Raw genomic sequence first — 20,875 nt, forward strand, 5'->3', positions numbered from 1 at the left:
CTTAGGGTCATGAGATTGAGCCCTGCATCAGGTTCTACACTCAGCATGGAATCTGCTTGAGAATCTCTCTCTCTCTGCCCCTCCTGTTTGTGCTCTCTCTTTCTCTAAATAAATAATCTTAAAAGAATAAAAAGTTATGCTGAAGCTTTAGTCATGTACTGGTTGTCATGGCAACTGTGCCCCCATTGGACTCTGAGACAATTGAGTGCTTTAATGGAGTCTTAGATTACTTTGGTGGAGCTCAACTCTCTATACTTGACTCTTTTCACTTTGGGCCCAAGGAATATTAAGATGATCTAGAATATTCTTTGTTGTAAGACAATGCACACAAGGGATTTTGAATTGCCTCAACTGCTTGGAAATGGCTGTGTCCCTGGGTTGTGGGATCTTGCCTTCCTGGCCCAGGCCCTGCGTCAGTCAGAGGCAGTCTGGAAGGTGCAGCTTATGTATAATCAGGGCTCAGGTGTAGGTTGACAGCAGTGAGTGCCCTGCCTCAAGTGGCTGCCACCTGCCTCAACCTAGTGAGTCCTGAGATTTGACAACAGATACTGTGTTGTGTGGCAGACTGCTTCAGAGCTGCTTCTTTAACATCTTCTTCCCAGAGAACTTCCTTTTATTCTCTTTGGATGTCTCTCATATTTGATTTTTCCAAATTCACAGCCGAGGACAATGTTTTTCCTAACTCTACACTAACTGCGAGGCAAGTAGGGATAGGCTTGGTTGGTTCTGTAGCAAATCCCAGCCCCATCGCCTCCTGAATTGAGGAACAACTGCAGGGCTGTGAAAAAGTGAACCCATGTATGCAAAATTTTGGTAACTATCTTGGTAGTAAGGAAGAGCCTGATGGAATTTCAGGGCATTGGAACCGCAGTGAGGGACTGCTCTGGAAGAATGAGTCAGAAAAGAAGTTCTCATCTAGAATTACAGGCTCTCCATCCCCACTAGGCTCCATTGATCTTGTCCATAGGTCAGGTAGGGTTCTTAGCCAGGGCAGGTGGACACTTTCACTGATAATATAGCTAATAAATTCACCAAGCTCTAACAATCAAAATCACATGTTTTGTTTAGCATTTCTAAGCCCTCATAATAATCCCATGAAATGGGTGTCACTTTTATCACAGCCTTGCAAATGAGGAAAGAGAGGTTTAGAGATGTTGCATAACTTGGCCAAGGTCACCTAGTAGTCAGTGAAGAGCAGAACTTAACTGGCACATTCTGCCCAGGCCTGTGTCAATAGCCATGGGGCTTCCTCACTTGGGTAGGTCTGGGGTTCATAGAACAGAGCACCTTTGGTTTATTTCCCTATCCTGTGACCCACTGGACAGATGGCTTTGCCTGGTTGGTACCAATGTTCCCCTTGGGTACAAAAATAATGCCCTCTACATGTGATATTTGGATAGCTTCATGATGTTGTAGACAAGAACAAGGTTTTATTGGTTTTATTACCTCACACAGGAAGCAGCACAGAACTAATGATTTCTTAGTGTGCAGAAAGTTTTTTTAGGATCAGTTGACTTTCATGAACCTTGGGTTTTGGTCCTTCTAGAACCCTTCTTATCATAAGCTGTCATACCAAGAGAAGAAGGCCTTCCCCCAGCAAGCATGGGGAGGTCCTGCTGGCCTTTGATTGAGTTTGCTCTGGGGGACAAGGCACTACTCTGGGTCCTTACATTGCACAGAAATATTTGATAATAATGGGCGCAGGGAAAGCTAGAGTTATAGATATAGTTGTTGAAGATTGTTCTCAGAATATGTACTTCAAGGAAAAAACAGGCAGTGAGATAGGCAGTGAGTGTAAAATTCCTCACAGTCTGGGACAGACAACCTTGGGTAGGGGGTGGGAGGACCTCTGTGGGATGTGTAGATGCAAGATGCTGAGATGCCCACACTGCTCTTTTCAAGACATGGCATCATGTCTGCTCCCCTGGGATCTGAATGGATTTGTGATGACTTATGAGTAGAATAGGGCAGAAGTGATGTTTGCAGGTCCAGGGTTCCAGAGACTGGCAGCTTTTTCTTCTTGTCACTTGCCATTTCCTGCCATGCCGTGAGGAAGCCTAAGCAGCCCTGAGTAAAAGCCTATGTGTAAAAGAACCGAGGGCCCTGACCTCGCTGCTGACAGCCAGCACCACCTTGCCAGCCATGTGGATGTGCCACCTTGCAAGTGGATCCCTAGCCCTGTTAGCTGGCCCAGCTGAGTGAAGCAGAGACACACTGTCCCTGCTAAGCCCTGCTCAGATTGCAGATCTATGAGAAAAATAAGCCACTCAGTTTTGGGGTGGTTTGTTATAGAGTAATCTGTAGCCAGAACAGTGGGTAACATGGGGAAGAGTAATTCATTTCCTAGTGCGAAGGGATTGGAATTAACACTAACTTGATTGTACTTGGCAGTGAGTGTGATTGTGCACGTGTGTGCATGCATATGTGCAGGTACACAGGTAAGTACGGGTATTCTTACACTAACAGCCCAGCCTGTGGTGCAGAGTTTATGCCACTGACTGTGTGTGGCTGGTCATTCTCATATAAACCACATGTGGACTCATGAGAGAGAAAGAAGTAACATTAAATATAAGAATATGGATGTGCAATCATTGTTTCCAATCGTAGTGCTCAGAAGGGACAGTGAAGGTAAATACCCTTCTGTGCTTATCCCTGACCTACCCAACCTCAGGGTGGGGCCTGCAACATGGGGCCTTCTCTCCTATCTCAGAGAAACAACGTTTTTGTTGTGTTAGCAAACTTTTGATACATCACTTTTTTAAAAAAAATTTACAACAGAGAGGGTCAGCTGTGCCACTCTAGCAGGGAGAATTCACATAAGGTCTCTGAAATGTTTTGAGCTCACTTAAAGATCAAACCACCAAACTCTGTGGTAATGAAGAAATAGTTAACATTGCAGCCATCCTTGAAAACCAGCAGGGTTCTGTTATTCAAACACTGGGGTTTCCTCCCATACCCTCAAGAGTTTTTGCTATTCTTCATTTTCCTTTGGAGGCCACAGCATCATTTTCTTTTGCTTTCATGTGAGAGACAGCCACCAGGCACGATGGTGCTGCTTAGATAATGTGAGTAAATAAAATTTTAAAAAAATATTGAGCAATATTCTCCCAGCATGCAAGCCCCAGTCTGGGAAAAAATTAGGTCCTTTTGGAAGCTGCCTTAACTCTTTGGGGGTCTCTATGGTCCCATTCAGTAAATGATTGCCTCTGTGCATCAAACAGTACCCCAGTGGCCTGAAAGAGTTAACGTGGCCTCTAGAAGTGCCCATTGCGGTCCCAGGAAGGAGTGTGAGCCTTGGGAGAATCTGGCTGAGTGTACAATTACTGTTCAGCACACAGTGGCCCAATTTACTTTATTGTAGAGGGCCTGTAGGAGTCCCACTGCTTTAAGACGATCTAGATGCTTCTGAGTCAACTGCCTGCAAATTGGTCTTTGAGGGGTTTGCCAGTGCAGGGAGGAGGCACAGGAATTTGTTAGGAAAACATCATAACAGAGTTCTTGGTCCTGGGGAGGAAATAATCTTATCAGAAATTCCCAGCTAAAATGACTGATCTTTTCTTTCCAGGGATTCAAGATTCCAGGTGATAGCTTGTTTCCAGGTGGCAGCAGTAAATTTCTTAGATGAGCACATGCTACTTGGGTATGAGTGAAGTAGCTCAGCTCTTCACTCTGTTGCTTACCAGATTCTCCAGGTTTATTCTCCTGCCTCAGGCTTAGTTTCTAGAATGTGAGAATAGTCGTAACAATACTGGTCTCAAAGGGTTGTTGTAAGGATCAATGGAAACAATGCATATAAATGCTTGGTCCAGCAATTGGCACAAATCCAGCATGCAATGCATTTGGCCATCAATCTCCGTGTTGCAGATTTCATAATCTGTGTTCACTTATCGAATATTTGTAGAAGGTCTACTATGTGCAATAGCATTTAACATTGACCTAGCATGTCTATAGTTTTTTTTTGTAATATTTTATTTATTTATTTGAGAGAGAGAGTGAGAGAGAGCTCAAGTGAGTAGGGTTTAGGGGAGAGGCAGGCTCTCCATAGAGCAGGGAGAGCGGACCTCGATCCCGGGACCCCAGGATCATGACCTGAGCTGAAGGCTGACACCCAACTGACTGAGTCACCCAGGTGCCCCTAGATGTCTGTAGTTTAAGCAAAGTTCTGATGAACTGCTTTTTTATTTACAAAGGAAAGTGGCAACTCTGTCCATTTATAGGGCAGATAATAAAAAAAGTATTTCAGGTACAACGTTTTGTTCAAAACAACATAGATATCCATGTACTCACCACCCATATAAAAGAGATAAAACATTTCAAATAAACTGAAGCCACCTCTGCATGCAAGGTAGCGCTCATTCCCCTTTTGCTGTCCTCCTGTACAAATATATATATATATTTGTGTATATATATATGTCCTCCTATACATATATATGTATGTACATATGTACATATACATATATACACACATATATAGTTGAGCTATATATATAGTTCAATATATTACATGGATACAATATGTATTATGCATATCCAAATACATATATCCAATATACTTCCAAGTTATACAATAATATCAATACATTTTAATAATCTAAGTGATATTATTGTGACATATGTAGGTTTTTCTAGACCAGACTGCAGTATACTTTTGCAACTTGCTTTTTGCACTCAACATTCTATTTCTTGGTTTATCCATATTGATACATGTTGCTTTATTTCTTTTTTTAGTTCTATATAGTATCTTTACATAAATATGCCACAAATTATAATTCATTCATTGTACTATTGATGAACATTCAGTTTTTCCAATGTTACATGATCACAGATAAGATGCATATTTCCTGTTCATGTCTCCTTGTGCACACGTGCCAGCATTCCCCTAGGGAATATACCTAGAAGGAAATTGCTGGGTCATAGGGTGTCCCCCTATAACTTTAGTGGATTGGGTTAAATACCCTTTGAAGGGATTTTTGCAAGTCGTGCTCCATCACGAGGGTTTCCTGGTCCTTTTCCCACATTTGGTATTGTCAGGCTTTACATTTTTACCAACCTGATAAGTATGACTATCTCATTGTGGGTTTAATTTGCATTTTCCTGATTATAGTCATTTGCATTGCAAATATTTTTTCCCAATCTGTGGCTTGTTTCTGTTGTATGTAGCATCTTTTAATGCAGAGAAAATTTCTTTTTTCTTTTTAAAAAATTCTTCATGCCTGTCCCAATACTTCTTTTTTTTTTTTTTTTAAGATTTTATTTATTCATGAGAGACACACAGAGAGAGAGAGGCAGAGACACAGGCAGAGGGAGAAGCAGGCTCCATGCAAGGAGCCTAATGTGGGACTCCATCCCGGGACTCCAGGATCACGCCCTGGGCTGAAGGCAGGTTCTAAACCGCTGGGCCACCCAGGGATCCCTGCAGAGAAAATTTCTAAAAGAATTGTACTCTTTAATGAATATGGTGTCTACAGCAAGGAAACACATTTCCCTCTGGAATTTTGATGAATTTCTCACCTTTTCTAGCTGAAGACCTCAGCTTTAAAAAAAAAAAAATCAGTCATGTCTTTGGGCAAGAATATATTTAATATGGCTGGTGATTAGGAGCAGTGGATGGCAGTCCAGCAAAAGTACATTTTGTTGAGGCCACTAGTTGCTAGGAATGTGATCAGAAGCTTACCTTCCTGGGAAGGTTAGAGACTGAAAACGGGGAGTTGCCAGAAACTCAAGTCCTGTGTCAAGAACAGTCACTCCACTCTGATGCTTGGTCTGGAGAGAGCTCTCCTCATCCTGGGGCTAGTAAACTCTGCCCATGACCACACAGGAGAACAAAGGGGAAGATTCTAATGACAAGCAGACTGGAAGGGGGGTGGATTCTGAAAAGGGCCGAGCATACCATGTGGAATTTTAAAATTAGTGGCTATTATGAAATAGCATCCTAAACAATAAAAGAAAAAGTCCAAGGCAAAAAGATGACCAGATAGCATAGAATTAGACAAAGAACAGAGAAGAGAAAATTTTAAAGAATTAAAAAAAAGAAGTAGATTAAAAGTGACAGCAACTACTTGGACTCAAAAGAATTTCCTGCGCCTGGAATTAAAGCTAGAAAACAAAGGAATAGATTGAGAAGTTTCATTTCATGTGAATTTCAGATTTCTGTACAGTGAAACCAAATAATACTAAATTAAAAGAGAAGACAGAGTTGAAAAAATCAAAATAGTGTTATGGATCAAATATTAACTTTTTTTAATATGTAAAAGAGCTTTTTAAAATAAATAAGAAAATAGTGAAAACCCTAATAGAAATAGGGTAAAGGTAAAAACAGGCAATTCAAGAAGCATGAAAAATGTTCATATATTTTAGTAACCAAAAGACTGCAATTGAGATGAGATCTTTTGTCTTCTGTATAAGTTTCCTCATTTAAGGTGAAAAAGCATGACAGTGCTCAATGGGTATAGAAAAACTAGTTCTCTCCCAAGGAGCCCTTGCTGAGGCTATTCAGGTAAACGTTTTCTGGGGAATGAGTTAGTACTATGCACCAAAGTACTAAAAAAATAGATAAATAAGAAGCATGCCCTTGTAACTTGCAATCCCACCCTTTAGAATTTATCAAAGGAAATAATTATATGACTAAAACTAAGATACCTATGCAAGGTTTGAGAAGCATGAAGCATATAACAGAGAATCAGAGAGATATAGCAGTTGATGCGGTAAGGAAGGTGATGGAGAGTGGGACCTAGAGAAATGTCCTTGGGATTTCCACTAGGGCAACTGGGTGCTTGAAAGAGCCATTTTCAGAGGCAGGCTACCACAGACTTGGGAAGAAGGCAAAGGATTGGAGTATGTGTATTTGACATTTCAGGAGTGTGAGTTTTTGGGCAGATGTTCAGGGCCCAGTTGAATGTGGGTTTGGAGTTCAGCAGAAGTTGAACAATTCACAGGCACTAGGATAGGGATACTGCTATTAGGGTAGGTGTTTCGTTGGCCTTTGGGACACACCTGGACAGTGAGGTGGCCCATACATTTGGGCTGGCAGAGAGAATGGCAAGGCAATTCTCATGCCTTGCTTTGTAGCTTTGACATCTTTGATGGTATCCTGTTTATTGCACTTCAGGCCTGGGAAAACTCCGTGGGGATCATCAGCTTTCCCAGTCTCCAAAGGCTGGCACAAGACACTTCTAACCAGCTGGCCCAAGAGATACAGAAGGCACTTGTGGGAAAGCCTGCAGGTAAGAGAACAGTTTATGGAGAGGAAACAGCCCTGCATGCTCCTCCCGGGACTCCTGTGAAGCCCCTCTGCTTTCTAGTGGAGCAACAGTGATGCCTTCAGAGAGCACCACAGGCTCGCTTCCGCCACTGAAGCTGTTAGAAATGAAGGGAAGGTTGGCAGAGGAGGAAAGAGGAACTTGCAGAATTCTGCTGCTCCTGGGAGGGACACACACATGGGCTTAGCACACACACACACACATACACACTGGACCAGCGGCTCTTGGAGGAGGTACACCTGAGTGTCCACTGAATAGCTTGATCCAGAAAAGATACAGAAGCCAAAGCCAAGCATGTTTTCTGCTTTGGGGTCTCGTGATTTGCATTCTTCTGCTCATAGAGCTGGACCTGGAGGTTGGGCAGTTTCATGGTAACTGCGGGGCTGAGGCGTGAGAGGGAATGCTAGGGGGAAGGAATATCTTGAGCATGGTGTAGATGGCAGGAATCTCTGAAATATAAGAGGCTGGAGGATATAGGAAGTGGGGTGAAAACTCTAGATTGTGAGAAGTCCAATAGCTGAGAGCTTGTTATTATTGGGTAACAGGGAGCCATTGATGGTGGTTGAACAGAGATGGTGACATGATAAAGACTATCCTCCAAGGACGTTAATCTGGCAGAGTGTGAAGTGTTTGGTATGGATTCAGACTGCATTGTAGAGAGGAAAGGAGACATAAGTGCCCTCAAGATGCTAAGGCACATGTCATGGGGAAGGGGGCCAAGTGGAGGGAAGGTGGGTAGGCAGGTCATTACACCAACCTGCTGGTGACACTTTCTTCCCTTCATGTGCTGTCGCCAGAGCAAGCCAGGGAGGCGGCTTGGCAGTTGCTGCGGTGGAAGGGGAATGTGGATCAGGATGGCTACCTGCTCCTGAAGTCAGTATTTGTGCTCACGGGGACAAACTCGGTAAGTTGTAGGCCCCATGGACCCCAGCCTGGGAGCTCCATATCCATGTGCAGCAGGAAGTCCCAGCAAAGGGCAGTGGCCACTGCAAGAGTGTCTTTTTCCTTATGATACCTATTTATCATTTCTCCTGCTCTATCTCCCTTCTGACATAGGATATGGACTTGAGCATCTGTTTTTTTATTTTTTTTATTTATGGTAGTCACACACACACACACACACACACACACACACACACAGGCAGAGACACAGGCAGAGGGAGAAGCAGGCTCCATGCACCGGGAGCCCGAAGTGGGATTCGATCCCGGGTCTCCAGGATCACGCCCTGGGCCAAAGGCAGGCGCTAAACCGCTGCGCCACCCAGGGATCCCCATGCGCCACCCAGGGATCCCCTGGACTTGAGCATCTGAAATTCATTTTCAAATCCTGCGTTTTTAGTTGACAAGCTGTGTGTAAACTTGGGCAAATTGTCACTTCTCTGTGCCTCAGTCGTGTAGCTAATTTTAGAATTGGGGTTAATGCCTCAATTCTAGGGTTAGTGCAGGCATTAACAATGGCTGATGTGTACAGACAGTTTCCTGTGTCGGGGCAAGGCTGGTGTGTCCCATGTGAATCAATGAAAACCCCCGAGCCCTCTGAGTCAGACAGTGGAGCCCCATTAGTCACCACTCTGTGTACCTGCTGCCTGTCTGACCCCAGAGCCTGTGCTCTGAGCCACTACTCTGTACTGCCTCCTGCTGAACTCGAGCTGAAAGAGCCCACCTTAGGCACCTGACCCACGCCTGCCCAGAGACACTGCCTCAGGGAGGCCAGCTTCTCTTTCTTCCATTCCCACTGGCTCCCCATCCTGGTTGTAGACACATCCTCCACAATGAAGCTGGGGTCCTGGTGCTTCCCTGCGAGTGGATTGCTGATGGCTGGTGTCCTCTTAGGCAAAAGCAGTCCCTGACAGCTGTGGCTATCTGCAGAAATGGCCAGAGGGCCTGGGGAAGGCAGGCCCAGAGACTCATTTGTCTGGTGAGAGTGCCCACTGCCTGCCAGTCTGGTGCTCAGCAGTGAGAAGAGCAGGGAACCAAGTGGGGGGTGTGGCCATCCTGAGGCTAAAGGTGGATGCTGCCATCAGTCGGGCATCTGAAACAGTGTGTGTAGGTATGAGAGCAGCTTGGGATGCAGTTGTTAACTGCAAGGAGGATCACCTGGACAAACAGCAGCACAGCAGCCTGAAGCACAGTGCAGGGCCTTTCCTTCCCCCCACCCCTGCCTTATATTCTGGTTCTAGGCCAGATTGTACATTCTTCCTTTCTCTTTTTCTTGTTTTGCCACCATATCTGTCACATTAGTCAACTGGCTGGGGAGCTAGGTGGACAGTGTACTTTAGATTAATGCCATACGTGCTCACATGTGCACAGGGGCACACACACACAGAGGCTGCTGCTGCTGTCACGCCGGGAAGCTGTAGGCAGAGCATGCGGAAGAAGGGCTCCAGGAAGTTCCACACTCAGGCTGGACTCCTCTGTGCCCACTTCTGGTTTTCTCCCCTCTGTCTGGCCTCCCTGGTTATCAGTCCTCATCTATAGGACTGTTGTGGTCTTCGTGAAGTCTCAGGTCTGAACAAGGGGATGGGAAGGACCTTGATCGGGTCCTTAATTAGATGTTTGCACGTGTTGTGAGCCATGCCCTCCTGAGTGCCCAGTTCCCTAAACGGGAGGCAACTTACCCAAATCAGTAGTGTGATCACTTAGGAAAGCCCTTGTTTTCTGCTCTGCACCTGTGCCTCTCTCCCTCCCTCCCTCCCTTCTTTCCTTCCACCCTATTATCTGGCCTATAAAAGATGAAATGTTTATTGAGCACAAAGTGTACACTCTAGATAAGTTTAATCTTCACAGCCACCCTAAATGAGTCCTATGACGTCTCCACTCTTACTTGAGAATGTGCTCCCCAGAGAGAGGATGGGATTCAGCCACGTTCCTGGTGGTTGGGGTTGGAGGGATGCTCTGCTGACTCTGCGGCCATGGGTCACACCTGTTCTTGCCTTGCAGGAGACGCTGGGCAAAGTTGCTGAGTCTGGGCTCCCAGCCCTGCTCCTGCAGTGCCTGTATCTCTTCTTTGTCTTTCCCCTGGAAAAGGATGAGCTCTTTGAGAGTGATGTTCAAATTCAGAGGATGTTTGTGCAGGTGAGTGAGAAGAGGGCTCTACATCCCTGGCCCAGACCTTGCTGTGCTTCTTGGAGATGTATTTATCTTCCTCAGTCATGGCCCAGAAGCAACTCTGTCCTCCTGGAGGGCCAGCTCCCCATCTGTTCCTATGCTCTGCAGAAGCCAGCAATCCTGTGCATTTGGAGGATGCATTTTCTTCTCTCTCCATCTCATTGTCTCCCTGTATCAATATTCTACTCCTTCTCCCCCAGAAAAGTGTGCTGCTCCTCTTCTTCCTCCACTTGGCCCCAGCAGCTCTTCTCCCTCCATGCTGTGTTTCCGAGCCCTGCCTGCCCTCCTCAGCATGTGCAGCCTCCTGTCTCTGGCCTCTGCCTCCTCTGAGGACAAGCCTACTAACTGTACTTGTATAAGGGTAGCCAGCATTTTCCAAGTGCTTCCCTGTACCCATCTGTGCTACAGCCTCATCTCTGTCACCTCCCCAAGCCCTTTCCTCCATTCCAGAACATGTGTAGTATTACAACTTCACAGTTGTAATTCCACATCAACTACAATATGATGAGTAAAAGTGGGTCCAGTGTCACTGAAGTTCAGGAGGTTGGGATTGGGACCCTAGCTCCCAAGACCACTTTGTGATGGCTCCGCCTTTCAGAAACTATCTCAGGCTACTAAACATCAAATGCAATTTCTTGGTGTCCTTCCCCATCTTTCCTATCCTCTCTGAATACCAGCAGCCATTTTTAGCATAACTTGTCTCCTCTTTCTCTGTGCCCTTACCGACCAGTTCTGTTTTCTCAGTTTCCTGGATGCTGCATTCTCCAGAAAATTTCTCCTGTCTCTCTGGAGGAGACCTTGGTCAGGGGAGGGTAGGGAGGGTCTTGTGCCCAACTCATCTTTCTGCAGCCAGGGCCTGCGGGCACCGTCTTACCGAGCAGGTGCTTAAGAGCTTTTACGAATTTCCAAATGCATTTGTGCACTGCACATGAGCATTCACATTAGCACCCATTTTATTTTATTTATTTATTTTAAAATATCTTATTTATTTATTCATGAGAGACACACACACACAGAGGCAGAGACACAGGCAGAGGGAGAAGCAGGCTCCATGCAGGGAACCTGATGTGGGACTCGATCCTGGGACTCCAGGATCACGCTCTGGGCCGAAGGCAGGCGTTAAACTGCTGAGCCACCCAGGAATCCCCTAGCAACCATTCTAGATTCATTCTTCAGCCAGAATCATCAGTATCAGAGGTTATCTCACAAGGTCACGTATGGTAGGTTATCCCTTAAGCTGCATTTGTTGGAAACTTAGTCATCATTTATAAATCATATTCTAAGTGGTGGCTGGGATGCAGTCCTGGGCACTTTGGCCAATTTTTTCCATGTGACTTTTATGTGTACTGCAGAGGACAAGTGCAGCGCTGCTTTCACAGTTCTATTCATTCACGAATGGGTAGAATGTGAGCTGCAGTAATAGGCCATGGCTGCGTTCCTCAGGGTTTTCCTTATTTCATTCTGCAAAAATATATGGAGATCCTTCTATGTGGTGCCAGGCCGATGGTTCTAGCAGCAAGCATAGTACTCTCTATCTCTCAAAGTGACAGGAAGATGGGGAAGCCAAACGGGGGAAAAAAATCACATAATTAAAGAGCAGTGTCCCAATTTTTTTTTAAATTTTTATTTATTTATGATAGTCACACAGAATGAGAGAGAGAGGCAGAGACATAGGCAGAGGGAGAAGCAGGCTCCATGCACCGGGAGCCCGACGTGGGATTCGATCCTGGGTCTCCAGGATCGCGCCCCGGGCCAAAGGCAGGCGCTAAACCGCTGCGCCACCCAGGGAATCCCCAGTGTCCCAATTTTTAAAGTGCTCTGGAGGGGAAGTGAAAGGTGCTGCAAAAATAGGACAAGAGACCTGATTTCTAGTCGAGCATAAAAGAAGGCAGTCCAGAAGAAATGGCATTGAACCAGAGCTGCAAGTTGTGGTGGAGGTGTGAAGGGGGAGGGGAGGAGAAGCAGAAATGGTGTCTAAGCCAAGGGTCAATATCCACCTGTGGGACACGCCAGCAAGCAGATGGGGTTTGGAGCCCAGCTCTGTGGCTGTCCAGCTTCGACTCTGACACTGTGCTCAGAAGGGGCTAATGGATTCAGATGGAAGGAGCTCTTCATATTTGCCGGATTAGGAGATCCAGTTAGACCACCAAGTGCCAAAGGGAGGGCCGCACAAAATCACAGGACAGAGAGAAGAGGTGGGGCTAGTCTGCCCAGAACTCTGTGAGCCAGGATTTACCCCAAGTGGTGGGATGGTATCAGAAGTTTCTCTGGCAGCCATAGGGAGACTGGTTGGGAGGAGGCATGGGGCCCAGAGAGGAGGTAATAGGATAAGGCTCATGATCTTATGAGAAGTAGAGTTTGAGTGCCAACCAGGGATCTGAGAACACATGTCTTTTTTTTTTTTTAAGATTTTATTTACTTATTTGAGAGAGAGAAAGAGAGATAGAGAGTGCACAAGTGAGGGGAGGGAAAGAGGGAGAGGGAGAAGCAGACTCCCTGTTGAGCACAGAGCCTAGTGCTGGTTTGATCCTAGGACCTCGAGATCATGACCTGAGCTGAAGACAGATACATAACCAACTGAGCCACCCAGGCGCCCCAGAACACATCTCTTTTTATATAGCATTGGGTCCTTTTAATTCAATACTTTAACTTTTGATGGCATTTTTTCTGTGCTTCTATGTAAAAGGACACATCTCTAAGTCAAACCCTTCTTTGTTATTCTGAATTGGGAAGGGTAACAACTGCTTACAGAAGAGTAGGAGTGCAGACTTTAGGCCAAGTCCTGTCACCCTTTTCTAAGTGGCACTGCTGATTATGCTGTTCTGGGGGCAGAGGGTGACCCATACAACCCATCCTTTGTACTGAGACATATACCTCAGAGCTCTGGAAAAGTAGGAAAGAAATCTGCTACAGGAAGGAGGCTTCCTAACTAGGCATCGTTTTTTCTTTTCTTTCTTTCTTTCTTTCTTTCTTTCTTTCTTTCTTTCTTTCTTTCTTTCTTCTTTCTTTCTTCTTTTTCTTTTTTTTTTTTCCAGATGTTGCTGAACATTTGCAATGAATCTCAGGGTCTGGAGAGACTTCTATCAGGAAATGAACTCCAATCTCTAGTGATTGCCACTACCTGTCTTCGGGAACACAGCTGCTGCTTTTGGAAGGAGCCCACCTTCTGTGTGTTGAGGGCAATCTCCAAAGCCCAGAACCTTGGCATCATCCAGTATCTGCAGGGTATGACCCCAGGAGACCAGGACTGGGATGTGGGCCAACTTTCTAGAATGAGACCCTGGAACCAAAAAAAAAGTTGAAAAAATAGCGTCTTTGTGGATGCCCATCTATGCCCAGTAGATGACCCTTTTCTTGGGTTCCTTCACAACAGTGCATTTATTATTTATTTTGGTGCTCCACTGGAGGAGGAATGGAAAGGGGAACTCATTTACTGCGCACACGCTACCACACAGACCCCCGTGCTGGGCCTGTTTGTATATTATCTCATCTATATCTTTGAGATGGGTATTAATGCCATTTTGTAATGGGGAAAATGGAGTCTGGGGGCAGAGGTACTTGCCAGCTCCCCAGCTCACAAACAGGAGAATCACATTCTAAACCTGGAGATAATGGATCCAGTGCTTTTGGCTCTGCTCTAGGCAGTCTACGTAGGGGTTAAGGCCATAGATTCTGGAACCAGACAGCCGGGCTATGAACTCCAACTCTGTCCTCCTGTTGTCATAGCTGAGTGACCTTGGGTGCTTAAGTGCCTGTGTGCCTCAGTTCTTTTACCTGTAAAACTGGGATAGTGAACCCTTGCCCTGTGACCTGTTTTCTTTCTGGGGCCTCCTATAACAGGGGGTGTCAATTGGTGGTAGCTGAGAGAGTTCAACAAGACCATTGCCCTATTGTAATTGAGCCCAGGACCAAATGTCAGCCCCAGTTTAGGGACTCAAGGCTCCTGGTGAGGCCGGGGCCCAGGGGTAATGGCTCAGAGCTGAGCTGGGCCTGAGATATTCAGCAGCCCAGGTAACCCCTAGAGGCTGGAGTCAGAGACCCCTGAGAAAAAGCTGCGTGCATTGGTGGCAGGGGTGTCTCACTGTGTCCTTATTGTTAGCTTCCAAGGTAATAACCAGAAATGAAAAGTCATACCTTGGTGGGGAGACTGCCACCTGGAGCACTTGAGCCCAGGACTCCCTTAGGTTTGGAATGGGTAGTTTCTGATGGGCGTATAGGCTGAAGAGAAGGTTTGGAAGAAATGGCTGGCCTGGTGGTTACTCACCAAGCCTTCAGCTCTTGGGACTGACCTGCCCGGCATGCAGGCTTTGGAGGGCACCTGAAGCCTTGCAGCTGAGGAATAGAGCATGTGCTACTTTGTCGCACTTTTCCTGATCCACTGGCATGGCTTTTCTGGCACTAAGGAGAGACTTCTCCCTAAAAACAGTGATCCATCAAAATGCAAATCCAGTGACACCTCTCTTCTGACTCAGATCTTCCCTTGGCTACTCACAGCTCTGGGTAACCAAGTTTCATGGCCAAGGACCACATATGAGCTGGCCCTGCCTTCCCCTCCTCCCTTGTGGCCCACACTTCTGGGTGCCAAATCCCTGGGTACTTTAGTGGTAGAAACACACCATCTTCTGGTCTCTCACCTTCCTATATGCTCACATGTCCTTCCCTGAACTTTTTATCAGGCTTATCTCTGTGCATGTCCAGTGTTGCTCTTTTGAGAAGGTTTTTCTTGGTGCTCACCTTGGGCATCGTGTAGCTCACTACGTGATGGACCTGCTCCTCATGCCCCTGTGCATGCTGGGAATTAGGAGCACCTGGCTAAGACACTTCCTTCCTCTTCCTGTTTCACCTACTCTCCATCTGAGCCTGAGGAATGTGGCTCTTTGGAGGGCACTTCCTATGGAGAAGTCTTCTTGATTCAAGACCCAGCAGAAAAGTATTTCAAATGAATTCTTATTTTACATCTTGATATACACAGTTTAAAGGAGGGCGGGGAGGGGATGACCGTGACAGAAAAGCTACAGTGTCCAAACTCAACAGGGTTGTTTTCCTCCTGCAGTCATGGATTGTATCAAGCTCTCCGTTCAGAACCTCTCCAAGCTTGCAGAGAGCCTCCCCACTCCCGAGGTGAGCGAGGCAGTGAACCTCATCTTGGGCTTTGTGAAGGACTCCTACCCTGTCTCCTCGGCTCTGTTCCTAGAGTTTGAAAATGGGGAGGGCTACCCTCTGATCCTCAAAGTGTTACTTAGGTAAGTGGTTGCCCTTGGTGGAGGAGAAACTGCCAAAGTATCATCTGGGGTCCTCAGTATCATCTGGGGGGCTCTGGAGAAAGATATTGAGGCTTCTTTGGATGTCTTCTGAAACAAAAATTTCCATAGAGGATGGCCAGAGAGACTTTTATTGCAAAAATAATTCAAGGTGCATCAGAGGTTGGGAGCCACTTCCTTTAGGAATTACCAAGTTCATCTGGTGGTGTATACTGCATGCATGCTCACTGGCTTGCCAGCCACCTATCAGAACCCACATCTGTGTGTTGGAGGGCTCTCTGGGACTGTTGTAATGAGCTCTGTCTATACAGTTGGGGGCTGGAAGTGCTGAGGACTCAATAACCGCCGGAAGCAGATCTCAAACATAGACTGGCAGGAGTTGACTGATAAATACCCAGCAAAGTTGCCCTTTGAGTGGGATACCTCTACCCTGCCTTCCAGAGTCCCCAGGAACATTGCACTCCAGTTGCCCACAAGGTGCCTACCTGATAATAATAATCAGGTTCTTTCCCCTAGCAGTAGTTTCTGGTTCAACTCCCAAATAAACTACCTTCTCTCTCTCAAATCCTTGACTATGAGAAACCCAAATGAAGATACTATTGACCTGGGTCAGGACTAATCTCCTCCACTGTGACTTGCCAAATCATTTTCAGGTCGGGTCCAGGGACTAGATAAGAGAAGAGATGGAAGTCAAAGACATTTCTTGATTGTTCTAACTTCTGTATTGCTCTTGGGAAGCTGCTTAAGGGCAGGGTCACATGCACTCCCTTGCTCTCTGCTCTGCGATTATAAAAAGCCATTCTTATCCGTGGGTATGGCTTTCTACTGTGCTTCACAGATGTCAATGCAGAGTCAGGTTTCCAGTCTAAAGGGGTCAGTTGGATGAGGGGGCTGAAGCCCCAAAAGGATGTGATTAGATGACAGTATCTTGAGGGTCTTCCTCCAAGGGGACACTAAGAATGAACGTTCCTGTGGGGTGACTAGGTTTTTCATTGTTGTGGATCATGGCCAGCTGGCTACTGCTCCCACAGAGGTCTGCATCATAGCAGTTCCTAAACATTTGTTTGTTAAATGGGTGGTTTGTTTTCTCCAGACATCTTGTGGAAGCCAGGATGGGAAAAAGCCTGTTTCAGGGAGTGCCCAGGAAGGACTCCTCTCAGCACAGTGTTGTTGTTTTTTTTTTTTCCTGCCTTACCTGAAGTCATGCTGCAAGCACTTTTGCTCTTGACAAGGCAGAGCTAGGATGATACTTGAGAGAGAGAGACCATCCTCCATAATAAGAGAAAGGTAGTCCACCTACACATAAGCAGCTAACAATGAAAATAATACTCAACCTTGACATAAGCATAAGGAAGTCTCATAAAGCTTGATTACCTCCCTAGATGTTTTGTTTGCCCATTTGAAATATTAAACCTCTCATTTTGGGGCTGCCTCTGCTCTGTTGGTGTATATGTCTTTTGGGAGTGGGTTCAGACATAGAAAGCAGCCTTCCCATGAGCAAAATGCTAGAGGTGTTCACAGGTTTCTCCCTATTCTGATTGCATGTCCTTATACCTAAGGCTGACATTTGCAGAGTGACCTTTATCCAGGGCATTCCCCTTGTCTTTTGGTGCTGAATTGGTGGAGACCTTTGGGGGCCTGGCTTTGCCTCTGCATCCCTGGGAGGAGCGGCATAGGCAAACATGGCTGCCCCATCCAAGAAGTCCATGGGGGCTGACCTGGTCTGTTCCTACAGGTATGATGGGCTGACGCAGAGTGAAGTGGACCCCCACCTGGAGGAGCTCCTCGAGCTGGTCGTGTGGCTGACGACCTGTGGCAGGTCAGAGCTGAAGGTGTTTGACAGTGTCATGTACCCTCAGCTGGAAGGCTTCAAGTTCCACCACGAGGCTTCTGGTGGGTCATCTTATGTCTCTAGGGGCCGGCATGGCTGGCACTGTGCTCTGACAAATGCTGCACAGGTCTTTCCCTGACTCTTTGTGAAGAAACAAACACTTGGCAACTGTCAGTGATTCTGTCATATCTTTGTGGAGATTACCTATCGCTTTAAACTCTCTCCTTTTAAGGCTTTTTTAGATGCCTTGGTGGGACTTAGAGGCAGAGGTGTTTGCTTAATAAGGGTAAGGGCCCTCTCAGGTAACGGAGGGAGACTCTGACCTCCACCCCTACTTCTGTTGTGATTTACTCTGCAACATGTCCTCATATATTATATGAGGACTAATGGCCCCCAAACACCCCCTGCCCCCAGGGTCAGCCTCGGGGCCTCCTCAGTTCTTTGAGTTTGGTTGGTTATTGGATTGATGAACTCTGTGCAGCAGTCATTCTCTCCCCTGGGAGGTACCAGTGTGACCAGGCAGGTATCTGCTCCCTAAAATTTCTCTGTAGAGACTGTCACACTTACACCAAACCATAATCTCATCCAAAACTGGCTGATACATGCATCAGGGACAATGGTGAAACCAGGCCGGTGGGGTTGGGTCTGTCTGGGTTATAGTCAGGAAACCCTGCCCAGAAGGCCCCATTCAAGGGCGGGCTTCAAGGCTCAGAGTGGGTCGCCCAGGTAGAAAGGAAGAGGAAAAAGTTCAAAGGCAGAAAGGACAGTCTGGGGAAAGAAGTGGTGACCGCAAACATCCAGGTGAGTCTGGGGAAATGGGCACAGAGACGGGAGTGGGCCAGAGTGTGGAGGCTTCAAAGTTGCCAGGTCAGTTTAGAAAGGGTCTTGGCACAGAACTCCAGCAGTGCACAGGGACGTATCTGGATCGGAGGAGAATTTCGGAACATCTCTGGGAGCTGAGGCAGAGAGGGCTGGAGACAGGGAGTTCTCTGATGGAGTGTCTCCCGGGCAAGAGACAATGAGGCTTCACCTTTGAGGTGGAGAGAAAGGGGGGGATGGCTTCGGAAGGTGCCCCTGTTTAATTGCTTGGCTAAAAATGAAACTGACTTTGCTTAGTCATCTTTCCCATCATTTGATTTTAATTGATTAAAACCAACCCTCCAACCCAACACTGCCCAAAGGAAATATAATGCGAGACATATTACATAATTTTAAATGGTTTAGTAGCCATATTTTACAAAAATGAGAAGAAACAGGTTATTTTTCATAATATGTTTTATTTAACTGAATATATCCAAAATATTACCATTTCAACATGTGGTCAATAAAAATCATTGTTAATGGCATTTTCGGGCCTTCTTTTCTTTTTGCTATGTCTTAGAAATCCCACATCCATTCTTACGCTCAGGGAACTTCCCAGTTCCCCGGGTGGCCACATTTCCAGTGCTCAGTGAGCCACCGCATCTTGGACACTCTGGGCAGCTGGCTTTTCTGGACTTCTGATAGACATTTACCCATGGGAGCTAGAAATAGACACTATGAGTGATATTTCCTAATGGTGATGCAAGCATGGGTTTCCAGGCATAGGCTGGAGAAATGACCTGCAGGATTATTCCTTCTTCCATCTTCAGGAGTGACTGTTAAGAATCTCCAGGCCTTCCAAGTCCTACAGAACGTTTTCCACAAAGCCAGCAGCCCTGCCCTCTGCACCAAAGTCCTGTCAGCCATCAGGACCATGTGGTCCTGGAACGCCCGCAACTTCTTCCTGCTGGAGTGGACGCTGCAGCCCATCTCACAGTTCGTGGAGATTGTGCCCCGGAAGCCAGCCCCAGTGCAGAAGTACTTCTTCCAGCTGCTGGAGGCTCTGGTGTTCGAGCTGCATTATGTGCCCCACGAGATCCTGCGGAAGGTGCAGTGCCTGATCAAGGAGAGCCCTGAATCACCCTGCACCCTTGTGGCCCTGCAGAGTGTCCTCAGGATAGCCAGCAGGGACCTGCTCTTCACCGACATCTTTCGGGACTCGGGTCTCCTGGGCCTGCTGCTGGCCCAACTGCGGAAGCGGGCCAAGATCCTGAGGAAGTCAGGTGCCTCCCAGGAGCGTCGGGTGGGGTAGGGGGAGCAGACTGAGGTGGGGGGGGTTTCTGTGCCACTGTGCTACCCATTAAGGTAACAGAAAGAGTGAGCATGCTCTTGTCACCTGGCACCATGAGGGTTGGAGAAGGTATCTCAGGGTGTGTGGCTTCACAGAGCCAGCAGCCAGCCTCTCTAGTTCCTGTAACTGGACTGACCTTCCCCATGAAGAGCCCAGAGGGGTGGGTATGACTTTGAAGGGACTCATGTGGCTACTCAGGCCTGATGAATTCTTAGCTTACAGATATCTCCTGCACTAGGTAGTGTCTGAGTGTGGAGATGGAGACGTCAGGGGAGCCAGGGAGCTCAGAGTCCTGGGGCTCTGGCAGGGCAGAGGGCAGGGGACAAGCGCGCATGTGTCTATGTGTGTTTGGGGTTTGGTGGGTGGGTGTCAGCTGGTATAGGGCCTCCTGGTGCTCTCAGGCCCCAGGGTCTTCCTCTTGGAGCAGCGACCCCTGCCATTCACTCTGCCCTCCAAATCTTGTCCCACTTTTGTGTGCCCTGCTGGGCTCTGCACCTGTGGCTCTTTGGCAATGTCCCCTCACTCCCACCTGGGTCCTGAGCTCTCTACCTCAGCGGCCTCTGCTCCCCCCCACAGGGCTTCAGGCTCTCTTCTGTCCAGAGCTCTTTCACTGCCTCACCACACCCCAAACACATATCCTGCTGGGGCCAGGCTGTGTGGTTTGTCCACAACCCCCACCTCCACCAACCTGCAAATAGGAGCCAGGAACTGTGAAATCTTTCCCAGTTCTTCCTGGCTTTCCTTCCATCTGTCCACACCTGCCTGTCTGGGATTTCAGCCTGGAGAAGACACAGTAGGGCCCTGAATTTAGCCACTTATATCTCCCCACCTTTTTGGCCTTTACTTCTGCTGCTGCACCGGCTGGAAGGGGCTAAGGGCTCCCTAGCCATTGGCTGCTTTTGGAATTGAACTTCAGACTCAAGCCAAAGTCAGCAGTCTGTCTGTTCCCTGGGCCTATTTCAGGGGAAGAAGCTGTGGGGAGAGACTGTGGGCCTGGGGGCCAGGCAGCCCTGGATGGGTATCCTGGTTATGTTAGTTATGAGCTGAATGATCCTGAGCAAGTTACTTAACCTCTCTGAGCTGGTTTCCTCCTCTGTTAAATGGGTGCAAGAATGTCTACCACATAAGGATGTGGTCAGCATTAAGTGAGGAAGTACTGAGAGGGTCTCTCTGCTGTGCCTGGAGCATCATAGGTGCTCAAGAAACATTAGCTGTCTTCTCCCCTGTAGCTTCTGTGGTAGCACATGGGGAACTGAGACAGACA

General features: G+C 47.1%; 1 protein-coding gene across 1 annotated transcript in view; it reads left to right on the top strand.

Annotated features, from left to right (window-relative positions):
- Window positions 1-20,875, top strand: part of WDFY4 (WDFY family member 4) — a 284,669-nt gene that overhangs the window by 20,513 nt on the left and 243,281 nt on the right. The window contains exons 3-9 of the mRNA XM_055345541.1: window positions 7,109-7,223; window positions 8,057-8,163; window positions 10,200-10,334; window positions 13,403-13,592; window positions 15,421-15,610; window positions 17,364-17,521; window positions 19,091-19,543. Of these exons, the coding sequence (XP_055201516.1) occupies window positions 7,109-7,223; window positions 8,057-8,163; window positions 10,200-10,334; window positions 13,403-13,592; window positions 15,421-15,610; window positions 17,364-17,521; window positions 19,091-19,543 (1,348 nt within the window). The remainder of the gene's footprint in view (window positions 1-7,108; window positions 7,224-8,056; window positions 8,164-10,199; window positions 10,335-13,402; window positions 13,593-15,420; window positions 15,611-17,363; window positions 17,522-19,090; window positions 19,544-20,875) is intronic.

This window comes from Nyctereutes procyonoides, unplaced genomic scaffold (assembly GCF_905146905.1).
Source record: "Nyctereutes procyonoides isolate TBG_1078 unplaced genomic scaffold, NYPRO_anot_genome, whole genome shotgun sequence".
NCBI lineage: Eukaryota > Metazoa > Chordata > Mammalia > Carnivora > Canidae > Nyctereutes > Nyctereutes procyonoides.